This window comes from Oncorhynchus mykiss, chromosome 27, assembly GCF_057628025.1.
Source record: "Oncorhynchus mykiss isolate SJ-2025 chromosome 27, ASM5762802v1, whole genome shotgun sequence".
Taxonomy (NCBI): domain Eukaryota; kingdom Metazoa; phylum Chordata; class Actinopteri; order Salmoniformes; family Salmonidae; genus Oncorhynchus; species Oncorhynchus mykiss.
Window position 1 is genome coordinate 20,539,968 of NC_143048.1, and position 13,743 is coordinate 20,553,710.

The 13,743-nt window shown below is 41.2% G+C and overlaps 1 protein-coding gene across 3 annotated transcripts in view; it reads left to right on the forward strand.

The window, feature by feature from the left end:
- LOC110507703 (lissencephaly-1 homolog A) overlaps window positions 1–13,743 on the forward strand; it is a 62,995-nt gene that overhangs the window by 2,660 nt on the left and 46,592 nt on the right. For all 3 annotated transcript variants that reach the window (XM_021587863.3, XM_021587865.3, XM_021587864.3), the window contains one exon: window positions 10,741–11,048. In XM_021587863.3, the coding sequence (XP_021443538.1) occupies window positions 11,017–11,048 (32 nt within the window). In that variant the 5' untranslated portion in view covers window positions 10,741–11,016. The remainder of the gene's footprint in view (window positions 1–10,740; window positions 11,049–13,743) is intronic.

A 13,743-nucleotide genomic window follows, 5' to 3' on the forward strand; every position in this document is an offset into this window, starting at 1 on the left:
ATACACAGAGGAGGATGTTTGATTCCTCTCTCTGAGGAGGGGGAGGGAGGATGATAGTGAGAGAGGGTGTGTCTTTTTTTGTGAATGCAGAGTGCCTCACTAACACAGTCAGCACCAGATGCCCATGTTACCCTGTTTTGAGCTCTAGCCCAGAGGTCACAGTAGGACAGTGGCTGACCTTCAGCACAGGAGGACTGGTCTAACACACACACTGCTAATAATGACATGCCAGCCCAGCAGCCCCCCTCCTGTCTCTGGGTCTGCAACAGCCAGGTTGGGTTCACCTTCACATGACAGCTTAGTGCCACTGCTCATTTAATGGGTTTTGGATTGGAAATCAACAATTCCCAGCATATTATGTGAGGACTTAGAAATCACTCCACTATTACTTATAAAACAGTCAAATAAACACTTATTGCACTGACCCATCACCGCATTACAAAAATAGGTCAATTTCAACCAATCACTGCACATTTACCTCATATGGTTAAATCAAGCCACCTGTCACTCCAAAAATTTCCCCTCAACAGTGCATTTTCGCTACAAATTGGACAAAATCATTGCATATTGCCATACAAAATGTCAGAATTGCTTAAGCAAAATGTAGCAGTTTGCCTGCAAATATTACACAAAATCCACACTAAATAATGGCGAGACTTGGAAATATGATGCCAGTATGCGTAATATTTATTCCGTCAGCTCATGCCATTGTGATATTTAAAACCGCTTGATTTCTGAATCCTGTCAATGCATAACTAACTAGTCAAGGATCAAGACACTATCCATGATTTGCACAGTGCACTGCATAGCCTACACGGAGCATTTGGAATTATGCTGAAAACCCTTAATTTGATCTTTGTTCTGATCAGTTTAATGTTGGCCTATGCAGTCAACTTGGATTTGTTAAGTAGGCTTGTCTTATGTCTGTTGCTTTAAAGCGCCTTAAGATTCTTTATGTAATCAATAGCGCTATAAAAGTTTAATTTATCTTCTGTCAGTGGTTTAGCTAGCACTCAATGATATGTTGCCCTGGCCTGTAGCAGCTCTTCTCCTCTGACTCTCCCAGAGTCCTGTCTACCACAGACCTCCGTGTTGTTACTGAGCACTCCCTCAGCGTATGTGTACTCTGATCTGCTAATCATGACTCTTCTATCAGGGGACTCTGACTGCAGTGATGATGGCCAGACCCATGTTTTATTGGCCTCTCTTTGCTTCTCGGCAGCGGCGGTGCACATTGTCACTGCACTCAGTCATGGTTCCTGCCATCTGTCTCAATTGGCTTGCTTAAATATACATGGAAGGAGGAGGAGCCAAGATTGAATGGACTTCTTCCACCACTCTGTCTAGGATGTGGATAGTCAACAAAGCTAAGATATGTTCAGTTTGAATGTGGTAGGTTTAAGAATGAATGCTTTATGTGACTGAATAGCAGCAGCCGTCCATTTTATCCCTGGTTGCTTTAGGCTTCTCTCAGACCACATAGCTTGGATAACAGCAATTGCAGCCAGCACAAGTGGTGACTTCTGGAAGACTGCAGTTTGTGCCAGATGTTCAATCCCCTGTCATTATCAATTAGTGATAAAGCTCTTCAAATAATTTCTGCAAGAGTGCCCTGCCTGTCTAGAAGAGACCTACTGTGCACAAGCTGGTCATTATTTATAGAATAACTAGCTCTGAAAATTCCATCTTTATTTATGTATGTAGCCTTTGTTAGAGGTTCTGGCTGTTCCAGCTTTTATTTTAGAGATTTAATGCTGGTGTTGTGCCGTGGCCGCTTGCCTCTGTGTTTGTATGCGCCTGCATGCAGACCTGGAGAGTTTCAGTGTATTTTGGTTGCAGGCAGAGATGGGAGTGGTTAGTCAATGCTGAACTCTGTCTAACCAGAGCTCTGTGGTAAACCAGCATGCTAGCTGACCTAAAATAACTCCTCAATTGGTGGTTTGATGAGTGTTTTTCCAATGTGCAAGTGAACTGAGGACTGACGACCCCGAGCTACTAGCATAGTGTTGTGCCTGACATGAATTGTTAAATCAAAATCAAATCAAATTTATTTATATAGCCCTTCTTACATCAGCTGATATCTCAAAGTGCTGTACAGAAACCCAGCCTAAAACCCCAAACAGCAAGCAATGCAGGTGTAGAAGCACGGTGGCTAGGAAAAACTCCCTAGAAAGGCCAAAACCTAGGAAGAAACCTAGAGAGGAACCAGGCTATGAGGGGTGGCCAGTCCTCTTCTGGCTGTGCCGGGTGGAGATTATAACAGAACATGGCCAAGATGTTCAAATGTTCATAAATGACCAGCACGGTCAAATAATAATAATCACAGGCAGAACAGTTGAAACTGGAGCAGCAGCACGGCCAGGTGGACTGGGGACAGCAAGGAGTCCTGGGGCATGGTCCTAGGGCTCAGGTCCTCCGAGAGAGAGCAAGAGAAAGAAAGAGAGAATTAGAGAGAGCATACTTAAATTCACACAGGACACCGGATAGGACAGGAGAAGTACTCCAGATATAACAAACTGATCCTAGCCTCCCGACACAAACTACTGCAGCATAAATACTGGAGGCTGAGATGTGACCACAGGAGGGAGCTGTAGGCATCTAGTCAGACCACGGTGTCCTGAAATGTACCGTGGAAACTGGTGATTGATTTAAAGTCTAAGTATTATTACCAGTTACACTTTAAAGCCTTGTTTTGATGTCAGTACCTGCTTTTGTCGGGTCCGTTAGGTAGTTGTAGTTATCAGGGACATGTTACATGTACATTATTGTCAGTAGCTTTTTTTACAAGGAGCACGTAGACTTTAAATTTATTTAAACATTTTTTTTTAGGGGGGAGCACACCAAAGCCCTATTCACACTGGACTAGTATTAGAATGTTGCTTATGTAATTAAAACCCTAGAATGTCCGTTATTCCAGAGGACGATTCGACAGGATTAATATTTTTCTAAACCGCCCCCTGTAATTCTTTAATAATCTTTTTTAATAAATTGACTTATTACGGAAGCCTGGAGTTATTTTTTTTCTAGGCGTGAAAATATTTCAACTCCAGGTGATAACAGGGCTACACTGATAACTCGAGCTTGGTTCCTAAGTTTCTAAACCATAGTCGCCATAATATTTGAATTGAGGAAGTGTGATCCAAAGTATGTTCTAAATGCCCCTCAGTCTTCAGATGTGAGCTAAACAGTGCACTTGCTCTTGATGTGTTTTAAGGCTATGGATGAGGAAAAAGTGAACTTACCATTTCTAAACGTTTAGGTCAGTTGTATGCTGCTTTGCAATCTGTGTGTTCTATTTTAATGCAAGGGTTGCATTAAATAAGCTCAATATTTTTTACTGATGCATTTGTCAATATTCAATTAATACGCACACATTTATAAGCATTCACTGTGTGAGTGTGTACATGTAGGCCCTTCAAATATAGGCTATGCGCACGCAGCACTTAATTCAATTTATCGAATCAGTTGTTTTTTTTGCTCAAATCGTGAAATGTAGGTGCGCATTGAAAAATACATACATTTTCAAAGCCATTTGGATTGATACAAGAGTCGATGATGACGTTGAGTGGCAAAGAACAACAAAGGAATCCTGCTGTTGTGATTTGGATTTGGGAATCTGGGAAAGGAAATGCAGTGATATTGGACTTCTAAATCCCTATTGCTGTATTTGTGTGACAGTCTGATAGTGCTGCTAAGTGTGTTATTCCACCCTCTGTTTTTATCATTCCATAGTAGTGTAGCACTGAAGCATTTACTATTCCTTTGTTCATGGCCTTGTTCAGTCAGAATTCAGAAAAGCATTGACTAAAATGCAATATCAGTATACATTACTATTGTAAGGTTTAAGAAATACAGGTTATCTGTTGGGTTCTGTTAGCTTGTTGAATCATGCTTACCTCTCTATAGACTTTGATCTTTGATATGCTGATGTAGGCCTACAGCTAATCTACTTGGTTATTTTATTCTGCAAATTATAATCGAATGTGTCGACTAGCCTACTAGTCTTAGTTGATTGTAGATCAAGTTATTGTAAATTCACTTAGCCGGCTATTAGAACTAGCTTCACAGACTGCATTTTTATAACATTTGTATGACCATACCCAGATGTTTTCAAACTTTTTTCTTCCTGTTTTTGTTTCATGGTTCCAGTGGAGTGTTGACCTGTGAATTGATCCATTCTTAAAATATTGAGTCCTGCTTACTGTGCCATACCTGACAGGGGCTCTATGCTGACTGAATGAATAATATTTGAGGAATTAAAACTAGAATCCCACATTTTTCTAGGTGCACTGGGGCTCCTCAATAAAAATTCCAGGTTTCACATCAAAATATTTAGGCGCATTTGTAAGTGAAGTGGTCGCACTGTAGAGCCCTTCCTGACCACAGAGAAATATGGATAGTTGGAGAACTCTGACCACTGACGCACACAATCTCATCACCTTGGGTATGATAATCAAGATTATTGGCATGGTCTGCTGCTGTTTCACAGTTGACCTTTCTCATTCAACTGATAAAATAGCATCCTTATGACTCAGAGCACCAGCCTTCAGGGCAGACTATGCCAACATTCAGAGCAGTCTATGCCAACTTGCCAACCCACAGGGCACAGCCATGCCAACTCTGGATAGCTGGTTTCCTTATTCAGTTGCCGCGGGTGCACAAAGACTAGAGAAATAACAGAAATCTGCATTTTCAAAACACAGAGACACTTTTTATTATCTTTTTTTGTTGCTGTGTTTTGTAGCTTCCATAGTGATCAGTGGCGTGAGAAGTGCAACGCTATTTGGCAGACACACGTACTTTGGCTTACAATTAAAAAATCATGTTTTTTCTGGTCAAAAATATATTTCTGTTTATCATAGAATGTAGCCAAATACATTTCCTAATGTTTTGTTTGAGGTTAATCTTGCATTTTACTAGAGTTAGACAGATTATGATTTTTAACGCCGATACCGATTATAGGAGGACCAATGAAAGCCGATACCGATTAATCAGCCAATTTTTTTTTGTTTTGTTTTGTTTTTTGTGAGTGTAATATTGACAATTACAACAATACTGAATGAACACTTATTTTAACCTAACGATACATAAATCAAATATATTTTGTCTCAAAATAAATGATGGAACATGTTAATTTTGGGTTAAATAATGCAACAAAAACAGTGTTGGAGAAGTGCAATATGTGCCATGTAAAAAAAGCTAACGTTTAAGTTCCTTGATCAGAACATGATACCATATGAAAGCTGGAACCATCCTTTTAACATGAGTCTTCAATATTCCCAGTTAAGAAGTTTTGGGTTGTAGTTATTATAGGACTGTTTCTCTTTATACCATTTGTATTTTATATACATTTGACTATTGGATGTTCTTATAGACACTATAGTATTACCAGCCTAATCTCGGGAGTTGATAGGCTTGAAGTCATTAACAGCGCCGTGCTTCAAGAATTGCGAAAAGCTGCTGGCAAACGCAGGAAAGTGCAGTTTGAATGAATGCTTACGAGCCTGCTGCTGCCTACCACCGCTCAGTCAGACTGCTATATCAAATCATAGACTTAATTATAATATAATAAACACACAGAAATACGAGCCTTGGGTCATTCATCCGGGAAACTATTATTTTGGAAACAAAACGTTTATTCTTTCAGTAAAATATGGAACCGTTCCGTATTTTATCGAACGGGTGGCAACCCTAAGTCTAAATATTTCTGTTACATTGCACAGCCTTCAATGTTATGTCATAATTATGTAAAATTCTGGCAAATTAATTACGGTCTTTCTCAGGAAGAAATGGTCTTCACACAGTTTGCAACGAGCCAGGTGACCCAAACTGCTGCATATACTCTGCTGGCACTGAGCCCAAGAGAACTGACACAATTTCAGGCACCGCATTGATTATGGGCAACGCAGGACAAGCTAGTTAAACTAGTAATATCATCAACCATGTGTAGTTAACTAGTGATTATGTTAAGATTGATTGTTTATTATCAGGTAAGTTTAATGCTAGCTAGCAACTTACCATGGCTCCTTGCTGCACTCGCATAACAGGCAGCCACGCAGTCTGCTCGTGGATTGCGATGAAATCGGCCATAATCGGCGTCCAAAAATGCTGATTACCGATTGTTTTGAAAACTTGAAATCGGCCCTAATTAATCGGCCATGCTGATTAATCGATCGACCTCTACATTTTACCAGAGAGAAGTAGCTACACATCAGTCAGAGCACTGTCTAATAGAAAGCTTCTTCGTGAATGCGGGAATGATGACGAGAGCAAAGATTCTCTTCCGAGTGGAGAAGTGCAACTAAAGCACAACATTTTTCTGAAGCAAGCTGAAATTACAAGAAGCATTTTAGAAGATGCGTTTACAAAACGCAGCTAGATATTTCTTATGCGTTTTTTTTTTTTAGAGGTCGACCGATTAATCGGAATGGCCGATTAATTAGGGCCGATTTCAAGTTTTCATAACAATTGGAAATCCGTAATTTTGGACACCGATTTTTTTTAAAAGTTATATATATATTTTTAAACACCTTTATTTAATCTTTATTTAACTAGGCAAGTCAGTTAAGAACACATTCTTACTTTCAATGACGGCCTAGGAATGGTGGGTTAACTGCCTTGTTCAGGGGTAGAATGACAGATTTTTATCTTGTCAGCTCAGTTATTCAATCTTGTAACCTTACGGTTAACTAGTCCAACGCTATAACCACCTGCCTCTCGTTGCACTCCACGAGGAGACTGCCTGTTACGCGAATGCAGTAAGCCAAGGTAAGTTGCTAGCTAGCATTAAAGTTATCTTATAAAAAACAATCAATCAATCATAATCACTAGTTATAACTACACATGGTTGATGATATTACTAGTTTATCTAGCATGTCTTGCGTGTCAATTTTAAAAATTGATTTAACCTTTATTTAACCAGGAAGGGCTCATTGAGATTAAAATCTATTTTTCAAGAGCGCCCTGGCAAAAATAGGCAGCACCAAGTCATTGCAAAAATATTAGACAGACGACATGAAAAACTACAAGTAATCTAGTAAAAACCATTTAATTCACCAGAGTATAAAACAGCAAATTAAAAACATTGACAGGTCAGGGAATCAGCCTCAATCTTTCATCAGTGATTTAAAAATACCAATCGGGACAAGTTCTTCCAGTTTAAAAGTATTTTAATAATCAGAACATGAAAATTAATAATAATTTTTATAACGCGAAAAAGGACTGTCGTTGCTCCAACGTGTACCTAACCTTAAACACCAATGCCTTTCTTAAAATCAATACACAGAAGTATATATTTTTAAACCTGCATATTTAGCTAAAATAAATCCAGGTTTGCAGGCAATATTAACCAGGTGAAATTGTGTCACTTCTCTTGCGTTCATTGCACGCAGAGTCAGGGTATATGCAACAGTTTGGGCCGCCTGGCTCATTGCGAACCAATTTGTCCGAATTTTGCGTAATTATGACATAACATTGAAGGTTGTGCAATGTAACAGGAATATTTAGACTTATGGATGCTAGATAAATGTTAGATAAAATACGGAACGTTTCCGTATTTCACTGAAAGAATAAACGTCTTGTTTTCGAGATGATAGTTTCCGGATTCGACCATATTAATGACCTAAGGCTCGCATTTCTGTGTGTTATTATGCTATTATTAAGTCTATGATTTGATATAGCAGTCTGACTGAGCGATGGTAGGCACCAGCAGGCTCATAAGCATTCATTCAAACAGCACTTTCGTGCGTTTTGCCAGCAGCTCTGCTGTTTATGACTTCAAGCCTATCAACTCCCGAGATTTGGCTGGTGTAACGATGTGATGTGAAATGGCTAGCTAGTTAGCGGGGTGCGCGCTAATAGCGTTTCAAACGTCACTCGCTCTTAGACTTGGAGTAGTTGTTCCCCTTGCTCTGCATGGGTAACGCTGCTTCCAGGGTGGCTGTTGTTGTATTCCTGGTTCGAGCCCAGGTAGGAGCTATGAGAGGTACGGAAGCTATACTGTTACACTGGCAATACTAAAGTGCCTATAAGAACATCCAATAGTAAAAGGTATATGAAATACAAATGGTATAGAGAGAAATAGTCCAATAATTCCTACAATAACTACAACCTAAAACTTCTTACCTGGGAATATTGAAGACTCATGTTAAAAGGAACCGCCAGCTTTCATATGTTCTCAAGTTCTGAGCAAGGAACTGAAACGTTAGCTTTTTTACATGGCACATATTGCACTTTTACTTTCTTCTCCAACACTTTGTTTTTGCATTTTTTAAACCAAATTGAACATGTTTCATAATTTGAGGCTAAATTGATTTTTATTGATGTATTATATTAAGTTAATTCAGTATTGTTGTAATTGTCATTATTACAAATAAATTGAAAAAATCGTCTAATTAATCGGTATCGGCTTTATTTGTCCTCCAATAATCGGTATCTTCGTTAAATTCATAATCGGTCGACCTGTAATTTAAAAAATATATATTTTTCTGTATTTAAAGTGTGTATTTCTTCGTTCCTGTGACTCCTGTACCCACACGCATACACTCTAACCATCAGGTAAATGGGTGCATCTTGTGGCAAGGCAATCACCTCTTAAATCGTGGTGTGATGTTATTACATTTTCTCCCAAGCCAATTGCATCGATTGTGTTATTGTTCCAACAGTGTACTTACTACTGATGAAACACCGAAATGAGAATGATAACGCGCAATGTCTAGCACGATCACAAATTACACACACAGAAACCTGCTATTAAGAGTAAAAAATATCTTGTATGGAAAATCAACATGTTAGATTGCACTACAGTCATTTAGCAAAGGCTCTTATCCAGAGTAAATGTCCATCTTTCATGTTGCCAGCCATGAACTCTTTGCCCATGCCTGGAGTGTATGACAAATATGAGCAACGAATGCAGTGTTTTATCTGCAACATTGTGAACGATTCACCTCACTGATTAAACCCTTGAGATCTTTCCCCTGCAGTCAGTGTATGACAGGGTGATTACTGCTTGCACGGTGTTGACATCAGTGTTCATAGGTCAGGTGGTGCCCAGGGCAATTCACATTCGCAGCATAGTCCATGCCAAAGACCCACGTCTCGTTCCTCTAGCTATTTGCTGCTGATAACCAGTTTTGACTGCTCTGCTACATAAGTGTCCAGTCCACCAACCGCTGATAAAGAACCACCGTTTCCATTCAATACATTCCTTATTGGGTTTTGTGTAGAATCTATTGACTAGGCCACCTTTTGCTTTTATCAACTTTTTTCTAGATTTGATGTTGGTTCTTCTCTTGCTGCGCTCTCATGGTTCCCTTTCTCTTGCAAAAAAAAAATAAGCCTACTTCTGTGTGCAAATGGCAACAGGTGGAAATTCGCCAGCCTTAGGATTACCTAGGCTACATGTTGACTGATTTAAAGGAATTCATTGGCTATTCCTCCAGTAGGTTACATCTTTTAGGGTGTGTTCCAGTTACCATGGTGCTCTATTCCTTTAGGTCACCCTTCCTTGGTGCTATGTTGAAGCGAAGGCTGGAATTGATCTTCTCTTCCAATGGTCTCCTCGCTTTCCTCTCGTTGTTGAGAAGGAGATGAGGAGCAGGGACATGAGGAGGAGAAGAAGCCCTGGAATCAAGGAAAATATTTCCCCTTAGCTTTTAACAGCTGTGTTTTGTTCACTGGTCTGGGCGAGATGATGTGATCCTTCTCCCAGTAGACTAAGAGGCTTACCGTGGCTAATGGCAGTGGCTGGCAACTCAGGTTAATCCCAAGTACCATCAACTGGCTCCTGAGTGGACAGTATGTTTTCCTGTAGGATGATCCTTGAGAAGCACTCAAGCCCTCTTAAATTGATTTTGTATGAAGTGAGGTCGTGGATGAGATGTTTTGAAATCATGAGACCAAAAAAGGCCACTGATTTGATTATTGTATTAATTCAATTATTTGAGCTCTGTTGTTTTGAAGCCCTTGTCATTCGATTTCATATGAATTGTTATCAGCCATTTCTGAGGGAACCGGGAGAAGTGAAATGAGTTTGGTCTGCCTGGAGATTTGAGTGCACTGTCGGCCGTTACTGTCCTGCATTTTACTGTTCTGTTGGACAGGCGTTGGGAGGGGAACTGTGGGTTGCCGGAATCTGGGTCATCTCTCTACTTTACATGTGGTAGGAACTCCCTACAGGGGGATTTCTTTTTATTTTCTTATTTAACCTTTATTTAACTAGCCAAGTCAGTTAAGAACAAAGGGTCTGAGGCCTCTAGCTAGCAATGAAATGCAGGGCCTAAGACTGCTGCGCCACTCGGGAGCCCAAGGGCTCCAGACTAAACTGTCACCGTGAGATGACCATGCTGCCTCATAGGGCTGGAGTAGTGGGGTGTTGGTGGTGGGAATGTAGAAGAGTGGTTACTGGGAGAGTTGAACAGGTGAAACACCTGATGAAAATGAGGATGGTTTTTAACTCTTGTTGGCTATCACATTATATAATTAAGCAATAAGGCCTGAGGGAAGTATGGTGTATATGGCCAATATACCATGGCTAATGGCTGTTCTTATGCACGAAGTAATGCGGAGTGCCTGGATACAGCCCTTAGCCGTGGTATATTGGCCATATACCACAAACCCCCGAGGTGCCTTATTGCTATTATAAAATGGTTAACATAATACTGACCTCTCGCTCGCTCTCTTTCTGTCGCTCTACTTTCTCTCTCCCCTTGCTCATATTCTCCCCTCTCTCTCTCTTCCCAGATGCAGTTTAGAACTGACTGGTAACCCTTCTGCAGGCGTTCCTCTCGTCTCATTTTTGGAGCCAGAGCTTTTGGGGGGCAGAGTCCTGCGTTAGTGGCAGAGCCTCCATCCCCCAGTTAGCCGGAGTCGTCATTGTACATCGGAACACCGTCGCTGTCGAAGTGTGTTGGTTGGATTGAACTGATCTGATCTTCTGACCGGGGAAACCGCAGCAGCTGCAAGCCAAGCCCTCTGCTTGACCACCCCTGGCCCTGCCTACACCTCCCTGCTGCCACCATGGTTCTGTCACAACGGCAACGAGACGAACTGTGAGTATCGCACACATACAACCCACAATTTTGTTGCAATAACTAGCTGAACTGCTGTTTCTTTGATATTCACCACCAGACATTCTCTAGTCCAGTCCTGTATAACACAGCCATGTGGCATCAGCATTACCTGTGACAGTCGGGGACTGTGGCTGGTGAATCATAATTATGTGGGCTAGAAGCCACATGAGCTCAATACATGCATCTGTGTTCAGCAAAAGGGGGGAAAGCAGGTGACCACAGAAAATTGTGTTTTTCTTCTTAGCCCCCCTGCAAAGTGCAAACCTTGTAAACCATTCCATCCATTCCAGAGACACATAGCAACATCTCTAGCTAGTTATTACCATTGTTCTCATTAGACAGACATGTATGCATTAAGGAAAAATGCCCCCTCTCTCACAGCACAAGATGTGCATTGATTATTTTAAACTGGCCGAATGGGGTGAATTATTATATTTTTTTAGGCCCATCTGGAAGAATCAATGATCTGAAGTTAGTTAGGGTGCCTGGTGGCCAGACACACTCCCATGAGGTCCCCATATATTGGTCTCCTCCTTCCTGTCTCCAGAATGTTATTGATCATTGTTCAGTTTGACCTCTAACTGTGACCCAAAAGATGGCATAAGGCAGAATCCTCACAAAGGGTGTGGATAACGACACAGCCTAATATTGCTAGTGCAGAGGTGATCTCTTTAACTTGTGGCCAAGGAAATGGGCTGATGTTTACAATGGCTTTTGTACTATGTGGAAGTCCAGATAGTCCCATGTGTGTTGTCCACAAATAGTCAGAAGCATTGATTTGTTGCGTTATACACACAGCCATAATGTGTGCAGCTGTGCGTTAAGTCAGGGATAATGCATAGCAGGGGAGACACTGTTGTAGCCAGAGATGACAGGATAGGTGTGTGACCAACCCTGCCGTGTCTGTAGCCCTGCGGTGTCTATGAACCTGGAGGTTCTATGAAGTTGGTAATTAACCCCTGAAGCGGGGGATAAGAGGGTTAACACAGCCCTATGTCAGATCAGATACATAATGAGAAGTGTGTGATAAAGGTTACGATATGTGGAGAGGGTGTATCTGAGCTCTGTTTGGGTTAGGGGATTACACATCTATATGAGAGCAGAGGGGAGAGATGTGTCAAAGGTTATGCGTTTAATTCACACACAGGAGTCTCAGGGAGTCTCAATTCCTGCATTCACGAACCGGCTTTCTTTATTTTTCAACATGTTTTTTTACATAATAATAGATTTTGAATTAGATAAACTTGTATTTTTCGGCAGGTACATATGCAGGATGCTTCCCTCCCACAGCATGGCTTTCGCTACAGATCAAAACTCCAAACCTACAACCTAATTTTGACCAAAATTTACCGGAGAGATTACTTCTTGCAAGGTGTCCTTTTTCCAAGCTATATGGAGGGTGCTCTAGCAAGCAAACAGCAGACACCTGAGGACACCATTCCAACCTGGAACTGACTGAGTAATGTTTGGGCTGATGCTATTTTGAAAGCCAGGGGAGAAAAAAGTAAAGTAAAAGGTCTTTGGGCCCAACAAGTGGCAGGAGTTATTGAAGCCCCCTCCTGCTGTTCAAAGACCATTCACTGGCACTTATTTGTCAAATGTGTAGTAGCAGTAATGTTTTTTCTGTGAAGGAAAACTAATTCCACTAATGTTTTACGTGTCACTCTATTGTCGCAAAAAAACACAAACCATTTCACCTGCGTTTTTAATTTAGCAATAAGGCCCAAGGAGGTGTGGTATATGGCCAATATCCCACGGAAAAGGGCTGTTCTTATCCCCAATGCAGAGTTCCTGGACACAGTCCTTAGCTGTGGTTTATTGGCCATATATCACAAAACGGTTTACCAATGTAATTAGAGCTGTAAAAATAACTTTTGTCATACATGTGGTATACTGTTTGACATACCACGGCTGTCAGCCAATCAGCATTCAGGGCTCCCAATTTAAGTTAAGACGCAGATTTTATGGTCTGCGTTTTGAAAATGCCAATTTCTGAAACCTAAGGTGACCCCTGATTCTAATTAAGATATTGATGTGTTAGCAAGAGTTAGCCTAACCATGAATTTATTTGGATTGATGAACTAGGTTAGTGCTATTACCATATCTGTAATGAGATGGGTTGACTATAAATGTGGCGGCCCTTCACACTGCAGAACAAAACACTCGTCATTCTCTTGACAATGTGTTTCTGTATTTTAGTTTAGCCTAACAGATGCAGGGCCAGCGGAACTCTCAGTATCGCTATCGTGTGTTCCATTGGAATTCTAATCATCCTTATTCAGAACACTGCGTAGGCTTCTGACATTCTACTCTGTTATTTAATTCCTGGACACACACAAAATAGAGGAAACCAGTATAGGACTATTGCGCCTTGTCGGCTGCCAGGCCAAGTGGCGCCTGTTGCGTTGCATCTAATGGGGAGTCCTTTGTCCCTAGTGTTTTAAGAGGAGGCTCTTGACAGTAAAACACCCACTCAGATCTGTGGGGCTGTGTCACAGACCTACTGCCGCTCCCGCTCTCTCTGTTTTCTGGGAAACCGGGCGGCCATCTTGAGTCCTAACAGCTTAAACAATGGACTGACTGGGGAGAAATGGTGACTGACCAGCTGACTGCCCCGGCCTCGTCAGTACTCTATGACCCCTTTCCCCTCCCTCACCACCTTCATGGTTTATTT